The sequence below is a fragment of the Bufo bufo genome, chromosome 2 (genome assembly GCF_905171765.1).
Source record: "Bufo bufo chromosome 2, aBufBuf1.1, whole genome shotgun sequence".
Taxonomy (NCBI): domain Eukaryota; kingdom Metazoa; phylum Chordata; class Amphibia; order Anura; family Bufonidae; genus Bufo; species Bufo bufo.
Window position 1 is genome coordinate 264,499,399 of NC_053390.1, and position 23,271 is coordinate 264,522,669.

Here is a 23,271-nt window from a genome sequence, read left to right on the forward strand (position 1 = left end):
TTTTCTGTTATTTTGTCCTATTTGTTTGCTTCACAATAAAAAATCATCTTCAAAGTTGTGGGCATGTTCTGTAAATTAAATGATGCAAATCCTCAAACAATCCATGTTAATTCCAGGTTGTGAGGCACCAAAACACGGAAAAAGTGAAGGGGGTGAATACTTTTGCAAGGCACTGTAATTATTGGGATTTCTTTTCAGTTTTTGTATTTACAGATCTGTTAGCAGATGATCAGTCCGTTTTTCCAGCAGAGTTCAGAAACAAATATATCATGTCAAAGACCATTGGAAGGTGGGTAAATAATGAGGCAGCCTTCCTCTGCAGTATGGCAATTTATAACGCTTAGGCTTGTATTAGACCAGCAGATATCTTGCAGATAACGGTTATACAATAGAGGTGTAAGCAGGTATAAGGGGGCACACTCAGAAGGGAAACACAATGGTAGATAGAAATGTAGTACTTTAATACTATAAAAACACACCCCTAAAAATAATATAAAACATACATAAAAGCGCACATATACAGTGTTGGTTACGTTGTATACACACTCCTGCACAATAATGAAAATAGAATGGACACGTGCTATATTGCATGCATAATCTCTGAGACTATAGATCAATGTAGCGGCAATGTCCCAATCCAATCAATCGTGAGGCAACGTGCCGACAATGTCCCAAACAGAGTCCTAGTTCCGTTTAGTATGAATTGTGAATGGCACTATGGCCAAATCCAGATGGAGCAGTAATTATGATGCAACACAGTGCCAGTGTCTGGTAATGTGAAAATTCAATGGTGGATATCAATTACTATAACTGGCTTCACAATGGGACTGCTAGTGTTGTTACTTAGTCTCTTCATGCGACTCGTGATGCTCAAGTACGAGCCTGGTCTTACCCCTCTTCACTGCCTGACCGCAGCGCTGTTCCCAGATAGCCGTACACTCGCAGCGTCCCACGTAGTGTACTCAGCCGTGCGTGGCGTCCCACGTGACCTGGTTGTCTAGGGTACCGGATGGACGCTCAGCTGACGTCACTAATGAGCGACTAATTCCAATTCTTTGATGAAAGCAGATCTTATACGCTTTTTTCCTTTGGTATCGGGCTTCCTTTTTCTATTTCTTTTTATGAATCCACACTCACTCTGTAATTTCAGACGCGTTTCAGGGTCTTACGCCCCTTCCTCAGTGGCCACTGAGGAAGGGGCGTAAGACCCTGAAACGCGTCTGAAATTACAGAGTGAGTGTGGATTCATAAAAAGAAAAAGGAAGCCCGATACCAAAGGAAAAAAGCGTATAAGATCTGCTTTCATCAAAGAATTGGAATTAGTCGCTCATTAGTGACGTCAGCTGAGCGTCCATCCGGTACCCTAGACAACCAGGTCACGTGGGACGCCACGCACGGCTGAGTACACTACGTGGGACGCTGCGAGTGTACGGCTACCTGGGAACAGCGCTGCGGTCAGGCAGTGAAGAGGGGTAAGACCGGGCTCGTACTTGAGCATCACAAGTCGCATGAAGAGACTGTAAGTAACAACACTAGCAGTCCCATTGTGAAGCCAGTTATAGTAATTGATATCCACCATTGAATTTTCACATTACCGGACACTGGCACTGTGTTGCATCATAATTACTGCTCCATCTGGATTTGGCCATAGTGCCATTGCTAGACCAGCACAATTCATACTAAACGGAACTAGGACTCTGATTGGGACATTGTCGGCACGTTGCCTCACGATTGATTGGATTGGGACATTGATCTATAGTCTCAGAGATTATGCATGCTATATAGCACGTGTCCATTCTATTTTCATTATTGTGCAGGAGTGTGTATACAACGTAACCAACACTGTATATGTGCGCTTTTATGTATGTTTTATATTATTTTTAGGGGTGTGTTTTTATAGTATTAAAGTACTACATTTCTATCTACCATTGTGTTTCCCTTCTGAGTGTGCCCCCTTATACCTGCTTACACCTCAATTGTATAACCGTTATCTGCAAGATATCTGCTGGTCTAATACAAGCCTAAGCGTTATAAATTGCCATACTGCAGAGGAAGGCTGCCTCATTATTTACCCACCTTCCAATGGTCTTTGACATGATATATTTGTTTCTGAACTCTGCTGGAAAAACGGACTGATCATCTGCTAACAGATCTGTAAATACAAAAACTGAAAAGAAATCCCAATAATTACAGTGCCTTGCAAAAGTATTCACCCCCTTCACTTTTTCCGTGTTTTGGTGCCTCACAACCTGGAATTAACATGGATTGTTTGAGGATTTGCATCATTTAATTTACAGAACATGCCCACAACTTTGAAGATGATTTTTTATTGTGAAGCAAACAAATAGGACAAAATAACAGAAAAAGTCAATGTGCATAACTATTCACCCCCCCCCCCCTAAAGTCAATACTTTGTAGAGCCACCTTTTGCGGCAATCACAGCTCCAAGACGCTTTGGATAAGTCTCTATGAGCTTGACACATCTTACCACTGGGATTTTTGCCCATTCCTCCTTGCAAAAGTGATCCAGCTCCTTCAAGTTGGATGGTTTGCGCTTGTGAACAGCAATCTTTACGTCTGACCACAGATTTTCTATTGGATTGAGATCTGGGCTTTGACTAAAGGCTCTTTCACACCTGCGTTCTTTTCTTCCGGCATAGAGTTCCGTCGTCGGGGCTCTATGCCGGAAGAATCCTGATCAGTTTTATCCTAATGCATTCTGAATGGAGAGAAATCCGTTCAGGATGCATCAGGATGTCTTCAGTTCCGGAAAGGAAAGTTTTTTGGCCGGAGAAAATACCACAGCATGCTGCGCTTTTTGCTCCGGCCAAAAATCCTGAAGACTTGCCGCAAGGCCGGATCCGGAATTAATGCCCATTGAAAGGCATTGATCCGGCCTTAAGCTAAACGTCGCTTCGGCGCATTGCCGGACCCGACATTTAGCTTTTTCAGAGTGGTTACCATGGCTGCCGGGACGCTAAAGTCCTGGCAGCCATGGTAAAGTGTAGCGGGGAGCAGCATACTTACCGTCCGTGCGGCTCCCCGGGCGCTCCAGAGTGACGTCAGGGTGCCCCAAGCGCATGGATCATGTGATCACATGGATCACGTCATCCATGCGCATGGGGCGCTCTGACGTCATTCTGGAGCGCCCCGGGAGCCGCACGGACTGTAAGTATACCGCTCCCCCGCTCCTACTATGGCAACCAGGACTTTAATAGCGTCCTGGGTGCCATAGTAACACAAAGCATTTAAGACGGCTCCGTCTTCAAATGCTTTCAGTACACTTGCGTTTTTCCGGATCCGGCGGGCACCTCCGGCAACGGAAGTGCACGCCGGATCCCAACAACGCAAGTGTGAAAGAGGCCTTAGCCATGCCAGCCAGCACATTTACATGTTTCCGCTTAAACCACTCAAGTGTTGCTTTAGCAGTGTGTTTGGGTCATTGTCCTGCTGGAACAGGGGTTGTAGTCCTCCGTCCTAGCCTCAAATCACGCACAGAGTGGTACAGGTTTTGCTCAAGAATATCCCTGTATTTAGCACCATCTCTCCCTCAACTCTGACCAGTTTCCCAGTCCCGGCTGCTGAAAAACATCCCCACAGCATGATGCTGCCACCACCATGTCTCACTGTGGGGATGGTTTTCTTTGGGTGATGTGTTGTGTTGGGTTTCCGCCAGACATAGCGTTTTCTTTGATGGCCGAAAAGTTCAATTTTAGTCTCATCAGACCAGAGCACCTTCCTCTATACATTTTGGGAGTCTCCCACATGCCTTTTCGCAAACTCACAACCAGAGGTCGCACTACATTTTTTCCGGAAGAGTAAAAATACTCCTCTGACCATTTTTGAGGAGTATTTTTACCCGAGGATGAGTATGAAAGTTGCGGTAATTCAAATACATAATACGTAGGCCTTCACTTGCCTACATCTGTGTTTGGAGCCTCTGTTGCAGATTATATATGTTACCAGATGCCATACTGTGGCATCAGTCACCATAGAGTTCCACTGTGTAAAAAAAAAAAATTGATTTTTTGTACTCACCGTAAAATCCTTTTCTCGTAGTAGGCATTGGGGGACACAGCACCATGGGTATATGCCCAGCTGCCACTAGGAGGCTGATACTAGAAACAAAAAAGTGTTGGCTCCGCCCAGGTGGGCTATACCCCTCTGCAAGAGCCGAGATACACCAGTCGGTACAAAAGCAGTAGGAACGCCACACACCTGAACAAACAGAAACTGAACGCCAACAAGTCTTCAACTGGGGAACCCAACGACCACAAATCGCCGTGACCACAACAAGAAGAAACTCAATAAGAAAATGGGCGGGATCTGTGTCCCCCAATGCCTACTACGAGAAAAGGATTTTACGGTGAGTACAAAAAAATCCATTTTTCTCTTGCATGGCATTGGGGGACACAGCACCATGGGACGTCCCAAAGCAGTCCCTGAGGGAGGGAAGAAGAACGCCATGTCGCCAATCTAAAGCACAGCTGCTTGCAGAACCTTGCGCCCCAGGCTAGCGTCAGCAGAAGCCAGAGAATAAATGTGGTAAAACTTAGAGAAAGTGTGAACTGACGCCCAGGTGGCGGCCCGGCAGACCTGGGAAGCAGATGCCTGATGACGCACCGCCCAGGAAGCCCCAACTGCCCTAGTCGAATGAGCGGTCAACCTGGAAGGGGGAGCACGGCCCTTTGCGATATAGGCCTCCTTGACAGCCGAACCTAGCGAGAGATGGTGGCCTTGGGGCAGGCAAACCCCTACGAGGACCCGCCGGGACCACGAAAAGGGAATCCGAACGACGGAAGGGTTCCGTGAGGCGAAGGTACAGGCGAAGGGCCCGAACAACATCAAGGCAATGGAGGGATTTCTCCCTAGGGTGAGAAGGATTAGGGCAGAAAGAGGGAAGGACGATCTCTTCATTGATATGAAACGAGGAAACCACCTTTGGAAGAAAAGAGGGAACGGGACGCAACACCACCTTGTCCTGATGGAAAACCAGGAAAGGCGAACGGCAAGAAAGCGCCGCCAGTTCGGAAACCCGGCGGATGGAGGTGACTGCCACTAAGAAGGCCACCTTGAACGAGACAAACGACAGAGATATTTCTGCCAAAGGCTCGAAGGGAGAAGACTGAAGGGCGTCAAGGACGAGATTCAGGTCCCACGGCTCCACTGGAAAACGAAAGGGAGGGGCTCGGCGAGCGACACCCTGTAGAAAAGTCCTAACCTGAGCCCGCGAGGCCACGGGACGTTGGAAAAGGACTGAGAGGGCCGAAATCTGTCCTCTGAGAGAAGCCAGGCGAAGACCCTTCTCAAAACCGGCCTGAAGGAAGGCAGAACGTTAGGGACGGAGAAATGGAAAGGGCGGAAACGCCCAGACTCGCACCAGGCAAAATACGCTCTCCAAGTCCGGTAGTAAATACGGGCTGACTGGGGTTTGCGAGCGTGAAGCATCGTCTGAATGACAGAATCCGAGAGGCCACGGGACTTCAAGACGGCGGTCTCAACGGCCACGCCGTCAAACGAAGCTGAGGTAAATTCGGGTGGTACAGAGGGCCCTGAGAAAGGAGATCGTGGCGCAGAGGAAGTCGCCACGGGACGTCGGCGAGCAGAAACACTAGATCTGCGTACCACGCCCTGCGGGGCCAATCCGGAGCCACCAGGATTGCCGACACCCGGGCTGCCTTGAGACGCTTGAGCACTCGGGGCAGGAGGGGAATGGGGGAATCAGGTACAGAAGGTTGAACTGAGACCAAGGCAGAACTAGGGCGTCTACCGCGAAAGCCTGAGGGTCTCTGGTCCGCGCGACATAGCGCGGGATCCTGTGGTTGAGACGTGACGCGAAAAGATCCACGTCCGGAGTTCCCCATCAGTGACAAAGTTGGTGGAACACCTCTGGGTGTAGAGACCATTCGCCCGGGTCGACTAGCTGACGACTGAGGAAGTCTGCCGCCCAATTGTCGACCCCGGGAATGTGTACCGCGGAGAGGACGGGAACGTGGGTCTCCGCCCAGCGCAGGATATGGGAGGCTTCCTGCAAGGCCATCACGCTCCTGGTGCCCCCTTGGTGGTTCAGATAAGCCACGGCGGTGGAATTGTCTGTTTGAACCCGGAGGAGACCGTGAAGACGTGGGGTCCAGTGAGACAGTGCCAGGAAAATTGCCCTGAGCTCGAGCACATTTATCTGCAGGGAGGACTCCTGAGCAGACCAAAGACCCTGGACTGTGAGAGAGCCGAGGACCGCTCCCAACCCGAGAGGCTGGCGTCCGTCGTGATCACCCGCCAACTGGGGGGAAGAAAGGAACGGCCCAGGGACACCGTCCGAGGAAGCAGCCACCAGGAGAGGTCCTGGCGAAGCTGGAGAGGGAGACGAACCAGGCGATCGAAACCTGCCTGGGACTTGTCCCACCTGGATAGGAGAAACAACTGAAGGTCCCGGGAGTGGAATTGGGAATAGGGAATGGCTTCGAAGGAAGCCACCATCCTCCCCAGGACGCGCATACACGTCCTGACAGTCAAGGTGGACGGGCCGCGGAGAAGCGTCACCCCCGCCTGAAGGGAGGCAATCTTCTCTGGGGGGAGAAACACCCGCCCGAGGCGAGTGACGAAAATCATGCCCAGGAAGGGCATCCTCTGGCATGGGACGAGGGAGGACTTGGAGTGGTTGACGAGCCACCCGAACTGAGCAAGAGCTGAGAGGGTGATGTTCAGGCTGGACAGGTTGTCCTCCGACGACGGGGCCCGAATCAGAAGGTCGTCCAGGTAAGGTACCAAAGCGACCCCCCTGGCACGTAGAAGGGCCATGAGAGGCGCCAACACCTTGGTGAAGACCCTCGGAGCAGAGGCCAGGCCGAAGGGCAGGGCTACGAATTGGAAATGAAGAGAACCTACCGCGAAGCGAAGGAACCTTTGGTGGGAGAGGGCAATGGGGACGTGGAGGTAGGCGTCCTGAATGTCGATGGACGATAGGAACTCGTCTGATTCCAAGGAGGCGATCACCGACCGGAGGGATTCCATACGAAAGTGACGGACCCGGACAAAATGATTCAGCGCCTTCAGGTCCAGGATAGGACGGAGCGAACCGTCCTTTTTGGGAACCGTGAACAGATTCGAATAGAACCCCCGAAAGCGTTCTGATTCTGGAACCGGAACGATGACCCCTAGAGAGCGAAGGGAACGAATGGCCTGAAAAAAATCTTCTGCCCTGGAGGGGGAGGGGCGAGGAAGAACCGTTCCGGCGGAAGATCGGAAAATTCGATCCTGTATCCGGAGGAGACTACCTCCAGAACCCAAGCGTCTTCTACACTTGCTTGCCAGACATCCTGAAAGGCGAGCAGACGCCCTCCCACCTTGACAGAGTCATGCGGAAGGAGGTTTAGTGGACTGGGGGCGAGCAGGTTTGGGCTTGGCATGCCAGGAGGGCTTGGCCTTAAAGGAAGGCCTGGATGCCTTCTTGTCAGATCGGGCGGGGGGGGGGCCCGAAAGGACTGCGCCCGGGAGGACGACCCTGGAAAGCTACGGCGGCGAGGCTGATTCTGAGGAAGAAGAGAGCTCTTACCGCCAGTGGCCTCCGAGATGAGTCTCCAAACGCTTCCCAAAGAGCTTCCCACCGAGAAAGGGGAAATCAGAGCCTTCTGGAGGCGGAATCTGCCGCCAAGAACGAAGCCCGATGGTGCGGCGAATGGCCACAGAGTTAGCGGCCGCCATCGGCGGGCCGATTCCTAGAGGCATCGCAAAGAAAATTTGGACGCCTGGTAAATTTGAGAGGCAAGCACTGCCAGTTCCCCTTGATCAGAGTCTGGGGGTAAGGCGCGAACAAGCTGCTTTGCCCAGATAGCGCAGGCCTTAGCCACCCAGGAGGCAGCAAACGCAGGGCGGATGGCGGCACCCGCTGCGATGAAAACAGACTTGTCCAAAGAGTTTGTCAGCGGGATCCGAAAGGAAGCCGCGTCAGCCAGGGGAAGGGTAGTAAGCCTTCGCCAGGCGAGCAACCTGAGGGTCTACCTGAGGAGGAACCCGTCCAGGTATTGACAGATTCCTCAGAAAAGGGATAGGGGACGTCAGAGGCCTTGGTAAGAATGAAGGCGCCGATCAGGATGACGCCACTCCTTAGCCAGAAAGCGCGTCAGATCCTCATGATTCGGGAAGACCACAGTGGAACGTCTAGCCGTCGGAAGGACACGACTCCAGGGAGGAGGAGGAGGAACGTCCCTGCACATGGACGCGCGTCACGGACGGCTTTGATGAGGTCCTGAATGGCCGCAGACATCGCGAGCACCGCTCTGATTCAGAATCAGAAGCGGAGGAGTCCCCAGGAACGGCGGAAGCGGCCTAAGAAGAAATTTCGCCCGACTCAGACCTAACCGGGGAGTGATCCGGGGTAGCTGAGGAAGAATGGGACCCGGCCGAGGCTGTGCGAGGTCGCTTGCTGGACCCTCGTACCAGAGCGGGAACGGAATCCCCGGCGGGGGGTCCCTGCCCGAGGCGGCCGCAATCTGAGCGGGGCAAGCGGTCCAAGGAGCAGCCCATTCCGGAAGGACCGACAAAGAGGGGGCCGCAGGGGCGGACTGGGTGGGCCTGGGAGGAAGGCACTGCACGCAGAGAGAGGAAGACTGACCACATGGGAACTTCCTATTACACACGGAACAGGCGTAATGAGTGGAAATGGCGGCAGGGGGAGTGGGGGCCCGACCAGAAGAAGACATGAGGGCGGATGGAGGAGCCTGCAAAGCAAAAAAGAGTCAGCCAGAGGCTGCCTACCAGACCCAAGGTGCTGTGTCCCACAGAAGCACGTCCAGAGAGCCGAGTCGCAGAGAAGCTGTAAGATGCGACAGCTGGCAGGACAGGAGCCGGTAGTAGAGGAAGACACACCCCCCAGCAGCCGCGCTGGTGCTGGATAGGTAAGAAAAAACGTGCCTCCCAGGGCTCCACCCACAGAGGGGAGGGAGAGGAGAAAAGCCCGGGAAGGCAGAAGGCGGAGACGGAGCTCCGCCCCACGTGACCTGCGGCCTAGGCTGAAGAAAAGCCGGGGGCTCGAGTAGAAAAAAGCTGCCGGAAAAGGACGCCCGCGATCGCGGTAGCGCCCGGAAGGCCAGGTAGGAGCAGGAGAAACCAGTTAGTACGGGAAGGAGCCGATAGAACAGAACCGGCCGTCTTAAAGGGCCAGGCCCTAGAAACAAGGGTGCCCCAAAAAGAAGTTTTCCCCACGCAAAAAAGATGCCCAGGCAAGCGTGCAGTGCCCCCTAAGTTGGAGGAACACCTCTGCTAAACTAAAAAGGGGGCCAGGACACAAGGAGACACAGGGTGGTGGGGGGAGGGGGAGTACAGGATACTGCCATACTCACCTTCCGACGTTTTCAGGCGCAGCAATGACCACCCCCTCGGCGGACTCAACACGGGAGCCGTGGGTCCGCGGAATTCCACTGCGGAAGCAGATAAGTGGGGACTGGGTGGCTGCCGGGTACCTGAGTACGCGCCCGCAGGGGGGCAACTAAAGTGGAACACGATGGAGCCACCCCTGCATCAGGAAGAAACCTGTAGAAAAAAAAAAAAGAACAAATAAAAAATAAAATTAGCAGGATGACCTGCAAAACAGGTCATGTCTGCCTCCTACGGACGCGTCATATAGAAGAAACCGCAGCACTCTCCTGTCTTCAATTCAGTGGAATTTATTTCACCAGCAAAAAAAATGCGACGTTTCGACCGTAAAGGTCTTTCTCAAGCAACACTAGAACTAGATGGTGTATCTCGGCTCTTGCAGAGGGGTATGGCCCACCTGGGCGGAGCCAACACTTTTTTGTTTCTAGTATCAGCCTCCTAGTGGCAGCTGGGCCTATACCCATGGTGCTGTGTCCCCCAATGCCATGCACGAGAAAAAACTATACTTCAGCCTATACTTTTTTTTTGCTGGACTTTGCAGGATGGAAAAAACGTGGTACACTAAGCATTTTTTTTGCAATGGAACTCCATAGTGACGGATCCCCAGTACGGCATCTATCTGAGGCGTCCGTTAATGTATACGTTTTTTGTGTACATTGAACATATGACAAAAACTCACCCTTATGTACCCGATCCAGCACTTTCGTTATTTTCGTTGTTCTGCTCCATTAGATGAGCAGAACAGAAATAAATAGCAGTGATGTGAACGGGGCTTAAGAGGTGGGTATTTATGAAGGGGAACTGCAACCACCATCATTCCTTCAGAGCTGCAGACATGAATGTGAGCTGGATCCTGGCTACATGTGTTAATGCGGTGGTCATGGCGTGTGCTGCACTGGGTGTTTCTTTGCTCGGTGATGGTGTATGTGAGTAATGCACAGGGCAGTAAGAACTAGAGGGACTGCCCCATCAAGAAGACCCTTGTCTGTGTGCGCAGGACCCTTCTGTGTGACAGGAGAGTTGGTGTAACCAGTTCGGGCAGCGTGAATTTTTTACCATTGACTCAGTGGGATGATGGATACGTTTGCATAGCGTCTGTGCATGGAGCCTCTGGCCGAGCAGAGAAGCCCTGGACTTGGGAAGTGACTGCTCCAGGCTGAAGACTCTTCTACTATATTTGCCCATTATTTAGAGAGATGTAGTATCATGGAGAATGAGGAAGAGAATCTGCTCTGTGGGGGTTGTAGTCCTGTCGTCCTGCGCAACCACAGATCTGCCAGAGCCTCTCCTCCTGTCTCCCTGCCTCGAGAAAACTGCCCACATCTCCACTGCTAGGTGTGACTACGATTATCGGGTCCAGGCATAGCGCAGTGTCAACTGCACTGACCTCCAGGTAAATCCAGAACTAATGGAATTTGGTTTCCAGGGGGTTATTAATAGAAATCCCGCGCTCTGCGTCTTGTCACAAAACTTACTGGTTCAGGTTGTAGGGGAAGAAAAGTAAAGTGGCTTTATGACTGTGCTGTCATACTAGTCATCGCTCCCTGGCTGTAGTCTTCAGCTCATCCGCCACCATGCTTCTAGGGGTCCTTGCGCAGCGCGCCGGCACTGCTTGCTTCCTTCGCCCCCAGGAGCCAGCCCCTCCTCCTTCCAGCTTCCCCTGTGCAGGGCGCTGTATCGCTCTGGTGCCCGCCCGAACCAACCAATAGCAAAGCTCCTTGCTGTAAGGAGCCTTGTTATTGGTTATTGCAGGCACAGGCAGCATCGCTGCGCTGCCTGTGCCGTTCACAGCGCGCCCTATGCTGATGAAAAGCAGGGAAAAGTCTAAGGCGTATTGGTACGCCTTAGACTTTTTCCAGGGAGTAAATGGCCTGAACAGGCGTCTATGCCGCTTGTAAAGGCATTATTGCGACCTTTGCTCACACGTGGCTTTTTTTTTTAGCTGAATGTAATGGCTTTCTTCTGGCCACTCCGCCATAAAGCCCAACTCTATGAAGCGCACGGCTTACTGTCGTCCTATGTACAGATTCTCCAGTCTCTGCTGTGGAACTCTGCAGCTCCTCCAGGGTTACCTTAGGTCTCTGTGCTGCCTCTCTGATTAATGCCCTCCTTGCCCTGTCCGTGAGTTTTGGTGGGCGGCCGCCTCTTGACAAGTTTGCTGTTGTGCCAGGTTCTTTCCATTTGGTTATGATAGATTTGATGGTGCTCCTGGGGATCATCAAACATTTGCATATTTTTTATAACCTAAGCCTGACTTGTACTTCTCAACAACATTGTCCCTTACTTGTTTGGAGAATTCCTTGGCCTTCATGGCAGCGTTTGGTTAGTGATGCCTCTTGCTTAGGTGTTGCAGCCTCTGGGGCCTTTCAAAAAAGGTGTCTATATGTAATGACAGATCATGTGACACTTAGATTGCACACAGGTGACATCATTTCACTAATAATGTGACTTCTGAAGGTAATTGGTTGCACCAGAACTTTTTATGGGCTTCCTAACAAAGGGGGTGAATACATACGCACATGCCAATTTTCTGTTTTCAATTTCTAAACAATAGTTTGATTTATATATTTTCATCACTTCACCAACTTACACTATTGTGTTCTGATCATCACATAAAATTCAGATTAACAAAACATTGAACTTAAGGCTGTAATGCAACACGAAAAAAGTCAAGTGGGGTAAATACTTTTGCAAGGCACTGTATGCATGTCATAGTAAGCATGTAAACCAATTACATTATAAATATTTCAGGAGCAATTCACAGCGGCGGTGTGGATAATAGGAGACATGACACTGTGCCAGATCCATTGTATTATAGATACAAAGGTTACTGGCAGACTTACAAAATGGTTCCTCTGGGTTTTCTTCATGTTCAAGTCAAAAGTAGTGATCTTCTCAACTAAGAATTGCAATAGAAGCATTGGCAATGGCATTATGGCCAGTCATAATTATTAGTCTGTCATTATCAATTACCCCCGACACTCATTAAATTTGCGTTCAGGGTTCTGCATTTTATACTTGACAAGTGCAGAAAACTGTTCTGACTGTCAGAAACAAGAACATGATAGCTCATAAGGGTGAACACAGATTAAGATGGGATTGATCGTGCAAAAAATACTGACATTTGTTGTCACTTATAGATTGTGCTGCCATCTTGTGGTACGATGGGACATAACCTAGATAAAATAAGGCTTTAAATCAAAGTTTCTTAAATATCCATGCACTACAGTTGAACTACATGCAGAACGTGCTTACGATGTGTTGATTAAGACATCTGCAGCTACAGGGAGACAGTTTTAAGCTGTCAAAGACAGTTTACCTCCACCCCAGCCTTCCTGACTCAATAAGCACCTTGTCTATGGATCAGGAAGTGGCCACGACCCTTCCTGCTACTCTCCCTCTGATCACATGATCACCAGGTAACTGCATGAGCTACTGGGACTTAGTAGACCCAGATCTAGTGAATTCTCTTTACCTGGTTACATGGTCAAACAAGATATTATATTAGTACCAATATAAGAGTGCAGTACCTTTATTTGTTTTTAATGAAATTGCAATTTCAGCATTATTTGTTAAAGGTAATCTCCTCCCACATCCAAGTAACTCTTGATTTAAAAATGTTCCATTGCCACTCAGATCCTCTATATAAGCAACACGAGACGGACCAGATCCAGCTTCCTAAGGTGACAAAAATAAATAAAAAAAATCAATCAAAATACCAGGATTTTACTACTGATGGCTCACATCGGGATAGCTTTGGCACTATACAATGGTATGATGCTGGTTAGTTCCAGCTCCAAAGCGACCAAAAACAGATGATCGGAGGTGGTGTAGGGTGCCTGCTGATCAGGTATTTATAGGCTAACCTGAGGATAAGCCATCAATAGTAAAATATTGGAAACCAGGGAATCTGTCATGTAATTTTTACCAATATAACAAACAGCTACCCTTCAGAAAATTGCACTTTGTGTTTTTTATTGCCTATCCAGTTAAAGCACTTATTCTGCTGAAAAACGCCTCCCAAGGGCCAAGCTGGGCGGGGTTTGCGGTTTCAAGTGCCCAAAGCAAAGCACACCCAGCTGGGCTTTCACCATATTAGTGAAAGTGACGTGACGGACTCCCTTTAAGTAACAATTGTTCTTCTGATGTAAATAAGGGCTCATGCACACGGCCGTTGCTCGGGAGATGCGGTGCGGAACAGGGGCACGGATCAGAAGCCCACGAAAGCACTATGGAGTGCTTCCGTTGGTTTTCTGTCAGTGCCTCCGCACTGCAAAAAAGCAGTGCAGCATGCACTACTTTTTTGCGGTGCGGACTATCGGATGCAGATCGTGGACCCCATTCAAGCGAATGGGTCCGCGATCAGCATGAAGCGGCCCCAAAGTCAGAGCCCGTGCATTTGGGACTGCAATTTGTGGTCCATAGCACAAGCCCGGCCAGCACACGGTCGTGTGCATGAGCCCCAACTCTGCACACAGGATTACAATTAGCTAAAATCAATACATAAAGAGGATATCCCACATAATTCTATTTTGGGCCACTAATCTAAAAGATGATATATTTAAAATCCAGAGGGAAAAAAAAAAAAAAAAACAGCAGTCGATTTGAAATTGTTTGGGAGCAGCACCTATAGAAGCAAACAACGAGAGTTTGTGAGCGTTCGCGTGTTTAATAGTGTCTGTCTGTATTAAGTGTGTGATTTTAGATTAAGCGACTTGAGATTCAGGGACTTTAGGAAGGGACTATAGTAAATTATTTGCTTTTCATTGCACTGTATTATTGTTCTCTTTTCTTGCGTAATACCCATTAATATGTGTTCCAATATTGACAGCGCAGTTCAGTGCACATCTTGACAAATGTATGCAGTCCTGGAACAGCCGTTTGAGGTGAATATCTTTGTTCAAAATGTGAGCAAATTGCCCGTTTGGAATCGCACATTGAGTATCTAAACAAGCGAGTTTCAACACTGGAAGCGTGGCCAATTTGGAAAAGAGTTTACTGCTCACGGGGCAGGCACTCTATGAGCTAGATGTGGGGAGGGTGGTAGTATAGAGGCCCAGGAAAGTGAGGTAGCTAGCTGGGTAAGGGTGCATTCACACGACCGTATAAATGGATCCGCATACATTTCGCGATTTTGTGGAACGGGTGCGGACTAAATTCATTTCAATGGGGCCACAAAAGATGCGGACAGCAAAAAAGATGCGGCCCAGCAAAAAATATGGAGCATGTCCTATTCTTGTCCGCGGTTGCGGACAAGAATAGGCATTCTCTATATAGTGCCGGCCATGTCACGGCCAGTATCAGTGTTTTGCGGATCCGCAATTTGTGGACAGCAAAACACTTACAGTCGTGTGAATGCACCCTAACAGTTGAAAGCTGGGTAGAGGGAAGAGTGCCAGGAGGCTGCCCCTGATCCGACATACTCAACAAGTTTACAAGGTTGTCCGATGAGGGGGATGTCAGTTCAGAGAGAGCACTGCTGCAGCTGGACATTTCCTCTGCCAGTCAGGGGAATGTCAGCTTCAGTAAGTAGGGGACCAGGACAGCAGGGCAGGTAGTGGGAGACTCCATTATTAGGGGCACAGATAGGGCGATCTGTCGCAAAGATCGGGATCATTGGTTGTCTTCCTGGCACTCTAGTTCGACATATCGCGGATTGGGTTGATAGATTACTGGGAGGGGCTGGAGAAGATCCAGCGGTCATGGTCCACATTAGAACCAATGACAAAGTTATAGATAGGTGGAGCGTCCTTAAAGGGATTCTGTCACCTCTTTTTACCCTATAGAGATGCGGACATGCACGGCTAGATCGCTGCTAGCATGTCCGCAATATACCTGACAAACACAGAATCCCTTTAAACTGATTTGAGGGACTTCGGTCATAAGCTCAGGGCAAGGACCCCAAAAGATAGTATTTTCTGAAATACTACCTGTACCACAAGCCACACCAGCGGCCTCCTTGCTTCAAGTCGAGCTAAGCCCGCCCCTTACCCGTCCTCCCTTCACTGTGATTGGCATCCTGCTGGGATTGTGCAAATCTCGCACATGGCCGGTGTGCTCCTTGTCACTGTGCAATCCTGTCTCCGGCACCCGCACTCAACAGGCCGTTTTCCTCTCTCTGCGCATGCGCGCTGTGGAAAAGCCCGACGCATACGCAGAGAGAGGCGAGTGGCCTGTTGAGTGCGGGTGCTGGAGACGATCGCGCAGTGACAAGGAGCGCACCGCACATGTGCGAAACTTGCACAATCCCAGCCTCACAGCAGGATGTCAATCACAGTGAAGGGAGGACGGGTAAGGGGCAGGCTTAGCTTGACTTGAAGCAAGGAGGCTGCTGGTGTGGCTTGTGGTACAGGTAGTATTTCAGAAAATACTATCTTTTGGGGTCCTTGCCCTGAGCTTATGACCGAAGTCCCTCAAATCAGTTTAAAGGGATTCTGTGTTTGTCAGGTATATTGCGGACATGCTAGCAGCGATCTAGCCGTGCATGTCCGCATCTCTATAGGGTAAAAAGAGGTGACAGAATCCCTTTAAGGACGCTCCACCTATCTATAACTTTGTCATTGGTTCTAATGTGGACCATGACCGCTGGATCTTCTCCAGCCCCTCCCAGTAATCTATCAACCCAATCCGCGATATGTCGAACTAGAGTGCCAGGAAGACAACCAATGATCCCGATCTTTGCGACAGATCGCCCTATCTGTGCCCCTAATAATGGAGTCTCCCACTACCTGCCCTGCTGTCCTGGTCCCCTACTTACTGAAGCTGACATTCCCCTGACTGGCAGAGGAAATGTCCAGCTGCAGCAGTGCTCTCTCTGAACTGACATCCCCCTCATCGGACAACCTTGTAAACTTGTTGGAGTATGTCGGATCAGGGGCAGCCTCCCTGGCACTCTTCCCTCTACCCAGCTTTCTAACTGTTAGGGTGCATTCACACGACTGTAAGTGTTTTGCTGTCCACAAATTGCGGATCCGCAAAACACTGATACTGGCCGTGACATGGCCGGCACTATATAGAGAATGCCTATTCTTGTCCGCAACCGCGGACAAGAATAGGACATGCTCCATATTTTTTGCTGGGCCGCATCTTTTTTGCTGTCCGCATCTTTTGTGGCCCCATTGAAATGAATTTAGTCCGCACCCGTTCCACAAAATCGCGAAATGTATGCGGATCCATTTATACGGTCGTGTGAATGCACCCTTACCCAGCTAGCTACCTCACTTTCCTGGGCCTCTATACTACCACCCTCCCCCACATCTAGCTCATAGAGTGCCTGCCCCGTGAGCAGTAAACTCTTTTCCAAATTGGCCACGCTTCTCAGTGTTGAAACTCGCTTGTTTAGATACTCAATGTGCGATTCCAAACGGGCAATTTGCTCACATTTTGAACAAAGATATTCACCCTCAAACGGCTGTTCCAGGACTGCATACATTTGTCAAGATGTGCACTGAACTGCGCTGTCAATATTGGAACACATATTAATGGGTATTACGCAAGAAAAGAGAGCTACAATAATACAGTGCAATGAAAAGCAAATAATTTACTATAGTCCCTTCCTAAAGTCCCTGAATCTCAAGTCGCTTAATCTAAAATCACACACTTAATACAGACAGACACTATTAAACACGCGAACGCTCACAAACTCTCGTTGTTTGCTTCTATAGGTGCTGCTCCCAAACAATTTCAAATCGGACTGCTGTTTTTTTTGTTTTTTTTCCCTCTGGATTTTAAATATATCATCTTTTAGATTTAGTGGCCCAAAATAGAATTATGTGGGATATCCTCTTTATGTATTGATTTATAGCTAATTGTAATCCTGTGTGCAGAGTTGGGGCTCATGCACACGACCGTGTGCTGGCCGGGCTTGTGCTATGGACCACAAATTGCAGTCCCAAATGCACGGGCTCTGACTTTGGGGCCGCTTCATGCTGATCGCGGACCCATTCGCTTGAATGGGGTCCACGATCTGCATCCGATAGTCCGCACCGCAAAAAAGTAGTGCATGCTGCACTGCTTTTTTGCAGTGCGGAGGCACTGACAGAAAACCAACGGAAGCACTCCATAGTGCTTTCGTGGGCTTCTGATCCGTGCCCCTGTTCCGCACCGCATCTCCCGAGCAACGGCCGTGTGCATGAGCCCTTAGTTACATCAGAAGAACAATTGTTACTTAAAGGGAGTCCGTCACGTCACTTTCACTAATATGGTGAAAGCCCAGCTGGGTGTGCTTTGCTTTGGGCACTTGAAACCGCAAACCCCGCCCAGCTTGGCCCTTGGGAGGCGTTTTTCAGCAGAATAAGTGCTTTAACTGGATAGGCAATAAAAAACACAAAGTGCAATTTTCTGAAGGGTAGTGCTGTTTGTTATATTGGTAAAAATTACATGACAGATTCCCTGGTTTCCAATATTTTACTATTGATGGCTTATCCTCAGGTTAGCCTATAAATACCTGATCAGCAGGCACCCTACACCACCTCCGATCATCTGTTTTTGGTCGCTTTGGAGCTGGAACTAACCAGCATCATACATTGTATAGTGCCAAAGCTATCCCGATGTGAGCCATCAGTAGTAAAATCCTGGTATTTTGATTGATTTTTTTTATTTATTTTTGTCACCTTAGGAAGCTGGATCTGGTCCGTCTCGTGTTGCTTATATAGAGGATCTGAGTGGCAATGGAACATTTTTAAATCAAGAGTTACTTGGATGTGGGAGGAGATTACCTTTAACAAATAATGCTGAAATTGCAATTTCATTAAAAACAAATAAAGGTACTGCACTCTTATATTGGTACTAATATAATATCTTGTTTGACCATGTAACCAGGTAAAGAGAATTCACTAGATCTGGGTCTACTAAGTCCCAGTAGCTCATGCAGTTACCTGGTGATCATGTGATCAGAGGGAGAGTAGCAGGAAGGGTCGTGGCCACTTCCTGATCCATAGACAAGGTGCTTATTGAGTCAGGAAGGCTGGGGTGGAGGTAAACTGTCTTTGACAGCTTAAAACTGTCTCCCTGTAGCTGCAGATGTCTTAATCAACACATCGTAAGCACGTTCTGCATGTAGTTCAACTGTAGTGCATGGATATTTAAGAAACTTTGATTTAAAGCCTTATTTTATCTAGGTTATGTCCCATCGTACCACAAGATGGCAGCACAATCTATAAGTGACAACAAATGTCAGTATTTTTTGCACGATCAATCCCATCTTAATCTGTGTTCACCCTTATGAGCTATCATGTTCTTGTTTCTGACAGTCAGAACAGTTTCTGCACTTGTCAAGTATAAAATGCAGAACCCTGAACGCAAATTTAATGAGTGTCGGGGGTAATTGATAATGACAGACTAATAATTATGACTGGCCATAATGCCATTGCCAATGCTTCTATTGCAATTCTTAGTTGAGAAGATCACTACTTTTGACTTGAACATGAAGAAAACCCAGAGGAACCATTTTGTAAGTCTGCCAGTAACCTTTTGTATCTATAATACAATGGATCTGGCACAGTGTCATGTCTCCTATTATCCACACCGCCGCTGTGAATTGCTCCTGAAATATTTATAATGTAATTGGTTTACATGCTTACTATGACATGCATACAGTGCCTTGCAAAAGTATTTACCCCACTTGACTTTTTTTCGTGTTGCATTACAGCCTTAAGTTCAATGTTTTGTTAATCTGAATTTTATGTGATGGATCAGAACACAATAGTGTAAGTTGGTGAAGTGATGAAAATATATAAATCAAACTATTGTTTAGAAATTGAAAACAGAAAATTGGCATGTGCGTATGTATTCACCCCCTTTGTTAGGAAGCCCATAAAAAGTTCTGGTGCAACCAATTACCTTCAGAAGTCACATTATTAGTGAAATGATGTCACCTGTGTGCAATCTAAGTGTCACATGATCTGTCATTACATATAGACACCTTTTTTGAAAGGCCCCAGAGGCTGCAACACCTAAGCAAGAGGCATCACTAACCAAACGCTGCCATGAAGGCCAAGGAATTCTCCAAACAAGTAAGGGACAATGTTGTTGAGAAGTACAAGTCAGGCTTAGGTTATAAAAAATATGCAAATGTTTGATGATCCCCAGGAGCACCATCAAATCTATCATAACCAAATGGAAAGAACCTGGCACAACAGCAAACTTGTCAAGAGGCGGCCGCCCACCAAAACTCACGGACAGGGCAAGGAGGGCATTAATCAGAGAGGCAGCACAGAGACCTAAGGTAACCCTGGAGGAGCTGCAGAGTTCCACAGCAGAGACTGGAGAATCTGTACATAGGACGACAGTAAGCCGTGCGCTTCATAGAGTTGGGCTTTATGGCGGAGTGGCCAGAAGAAAGCCATTACATTCAGCTAAAAAAAAAATGCCACGTTGTGAGCAAAGGTCGCAATAATGCCTTTACAAGCGGCATAGACGCCTGTTCAGGCCATTTTACTCCCTGGAAAAAGTCTAAGGCGTACCAATACGCCTTAGACTTTTCCCTGCTTTTCATCAGCATAGGGCGCGCTGTGAACGGCACAGGCAGCGCAGCGATGCTGCCTGTGCCTGCAATAACCAATAACAAGGCTCCTTACAGCAAGGAGCTTTGCTATTGGTTGGTTCGGGCGGGCACCAGAGCGATACAGCGCCCTGCAGCAGGGGAAGCTGGAAGGAGGAGGGGCTGGCTCCTGGGGGCGAAGGAAGCAAGCAGTGCCGGGCGCGCTGCGCAAGGACCCCTAGAAGCATGGTGGCGGATGAGCTGAAGACTACAGCCAGGGAGCGATGACTAGTATGACAGCACAGTCATAAAGCCACTTTTACTTTTCTTCCCCTACAACCTGAACCAGTAAGTTTTGTGACAAGACGCAGAGCGCGGGATTTCTATTAATAACCCCCTGGAAACCAAATTCCATTAGTTCTGGATTTACCTGGAGGTTCAGTGCAGTTGACACTGCGCTATGCCTGGACCCGATAATCGTAGTCACACCTAGCAGTGGAGATGTGGGCAGTTTTCTCGAGGCAGGGAGACAGGAGGAGAGGCTCTGGCAGATCTGTGGTTGCGCAGGACGACAGGACTACAACCCCCACAGAGCAGATTCTCTTCCTCATTCTCCATGATACTACATCTCTCTAAATAATGGGCAAATATAGTAGAAGAGTCTTCAGCCTGGAGCAGTCACTTCCCAAGTCCAGGGCTTCTCTGCTCGGCCAGAGGCTCCATGCACAGACGCTATGCAAACGTATCCATCATCCCACTGAGTCAATGGTAAAAATTCACGCTGCCCGAACTGGTTACACCAACTCTCCTGTCACACAGAAGGGTCCTGCGCACACAGACAAGGGTCTTCTTGATGGGGCAGTCCCTCTAGTTCTTACTGCCCTGTGCATTACTCACATACACCAGTCACCGAGCAAAGAAACACCCAGTGCAGCACACGCCATGACCACCGCATTAACACATGTAGCCAGGATCCAGCTCACATTCATGTCTGCAGCTCTGAAGGAATGATGGTGGTTGCAGTTCCCCTTCATAAATACCCACCTCTTAAGCCCCGTTCACATCACTGCTATTTATTTCTGTTCTGCTCATCTAATGGAGCAGAACAACGAAAATAACGAAAGTGCTGGATCGGGTACATAAGGGTGAGTTTTTGTCATATGTTCAATGTACACAAAAAACGTATACATTAACGGACGCCTCAGATAGATGCCGTACTGGGGCATCCGTCACTATGGAGTTCCATTGCAAAAAAAATGCTTAGTGTACCACGTTTTTCCATCCTGCAAAGTCCAGCAAAAAAAAAGTATAGGCTGAAGTATAGTTTTTTCTCGTGCATGGCATTGGGGGACACAGCACCATGGGTATATGCCCAGCTGCCACTAGGAGGCTGATACTAGAAACAAAAAAGTGTTGGCTCCGCCCAGGTGGGCCATACCCCTCTGCAAGAGCCGAGATACACCAGTCTAGTTCTAGTGTTGCTTGAGAAAGACCTTTACGGTCGAAACGTCGCATTTTTTTTGCTGGTGAAATAAATTCCACTGAATTGAAGACAGGAGAGTGCTGCGGTTTCTTCTATATGACGCGTCCGTAGGAGGCAGACATGACCTGTTTTGCAGGTCATCCTGCTAATTTTATTTTTTATTTTGTTCTTTTTTTTTTTTTTCTACAGGTTTCTTCCTGATGCAGGGGTGGCTCCATCGTGTTCCACTTTAGTTGCCCCCCTGCGGGCGCGTACTCAGGTACCCGGCAGCCACCCAGTCCCCACTTATCTGCTTCCGCAGTGGAATTCCGGCGGACCCACGGCTCCCGTGTTGAGTCCGCCGAGGGGGTGGTCATTGCTGCGCCTGAAAACGTCGGAAGGTGAGTATGGCAGTATCCTGTACTCCCCCTCCCCCCACCACCCTGTGTCTCCTTGTGTCCTGGCCCCCTTTTTAGTTTAGCAGAGGTGTTCCTCCAACTTAGGGGGCACTGCACGCTTGCCTGGGCATCTTTTTTGCGTGGGGAAAACTTCTTTTTGGGGCACCCTTGTTTCTAGGGCCTGGCCCTTTAAGACGGCCGGTTCTGTTCTATCGGCTCCTTCCCGTACTAACTGGTTTTCTCCTGCTCCTACCTGGCCTTCCGGGCGCTACCGCGATCGCGGGCGTCCTTTTCCGGCAGCTTTTTTCTACTCGAGCCCCCGGCTTTTCTTCAGCCTAGGCCGCAGGTCACGTGGGGCGGAGCTCCGTCTCCGCCTTCTGCCTTCCCGGGCTTTTCTCCTCTCCCTCCCCTCTGTGGGTGGAGCCCTGGGAGGCACGTTTTTTCTTACCTATCCAGCACCAGCGCGGGCTGCTGGGGGGGGTGTGTCTTCCTCTACTACCGGCTCCTGTCCTGCCTGCAGCTGTCGCATCTTACAGCTTCTCCTGCGACTCGGCTCTCTGGACGTGCTTCTGTGGGACACAGCACCTTGGGTCTGGTAGGCAGCCTCTGGCTGACTCTTTTTTTGCTTTGCAGGCTCCTCCATCCGCCCTCATGTCTTCTTCTGGTCGGGCCCCCACTCCCCCTGCCGCCATTTCCACTCATTACGCCTGTTCCGTGTGTAATAGGAAGTTCCCATGTGGTCAGTCTTCCTCTCTCTGCGTGCAGTGCCTTCCTCCCAGGCCCACCCAGTCCGCCCCTGCGGCCCCCTCTTTGTCGGTCCTTCCGGAATGGGCTGCTCCTTGGACCGCTTGCCCGCTCAGATTGCGGCCGCCTCGGGCAGGGACCCCCCAGCCGGGGATGTCCGTTCCCGCTCTGGTACGAGGTCCAGCAAGCGACCTCGCACAGCCTCGGCCGGGTCCCATTCTTCCTCAGCTACCCCGGATCACTCCCCGGTTAGGTCTGAGTCGGGCGAAATTTCTTCTTTAGCCGCTTCCGCCGTTCCTGGGGACTCCTCCGCTTCTGATTCTGAATCAGAGCGGTGCTCGGCGATGTCTGCGGCCATTCAGGACCTCATCAAAGCCGTCCGTGACGCGCTCCATGTGCAGGACGTTCCCTCCTCCTCCTCCCTGGAGTCGGTGTCCTTCCGACGGGCTAGACGTTCCACTGTGGTCTTCCCGAATCATGAGGATCTGGACGCGCTTCTGGCTAAGGAGTGGCGTCATCCTGATCGGCGCCTTCATCTTACCAAGGCCTCTGACGTCCCCTATCCCTTTTCTGAGGAATCTGTCAATACCTGGACGGTTCCTCCTCAGGTAGACCCTCAGGTTGCTCGCCTGGCGAAGGCTACTACCCTTCCCCTGGCTGACGCGGCTTCCTTGTCGGATCCCGCTGACAAACTCTTTGGCCAAGTCTGTTTTCATCGCAGCGGGTGCCGCCATCCGCCCTGCGTTTGCTGCCTCCTGGGTGGCTAAGGCCTGCGCTATCTGGGCAAAGCAGCTTGTTCGCGCCTTACCCCCAGA

The 23,271-nt window shown here is 49.7% G+C and overlaps 1 protein-coding gene across 2 annotated transcripts in view; it reads left to right on the forward strand.

Moving 5' to 3' along the window:
- CHEK2 (checkpoint kinase 2) overlaps positions 1-23,271 on the forward strand; it is a 131,503-nt gene that overhangs the window by 54,697 nt on the left and 53,535 nt on the right. Inside the window, exon 5 of one of the 2 annotated variants that reach the window (XM_040416536.1) lies at positions 199-289. In XM_040416536.1, coding sequence (XP_040272470.1) covers positions 199-289 — 91 coding nt within the window. Of the gene's footprint in view, positions 1-198; positions 290-18,001; positions 18,138-23,271 lie in introns of those variants that run through there. The other variant, XM_040416535.1, reaches the window with a different exon arrangement.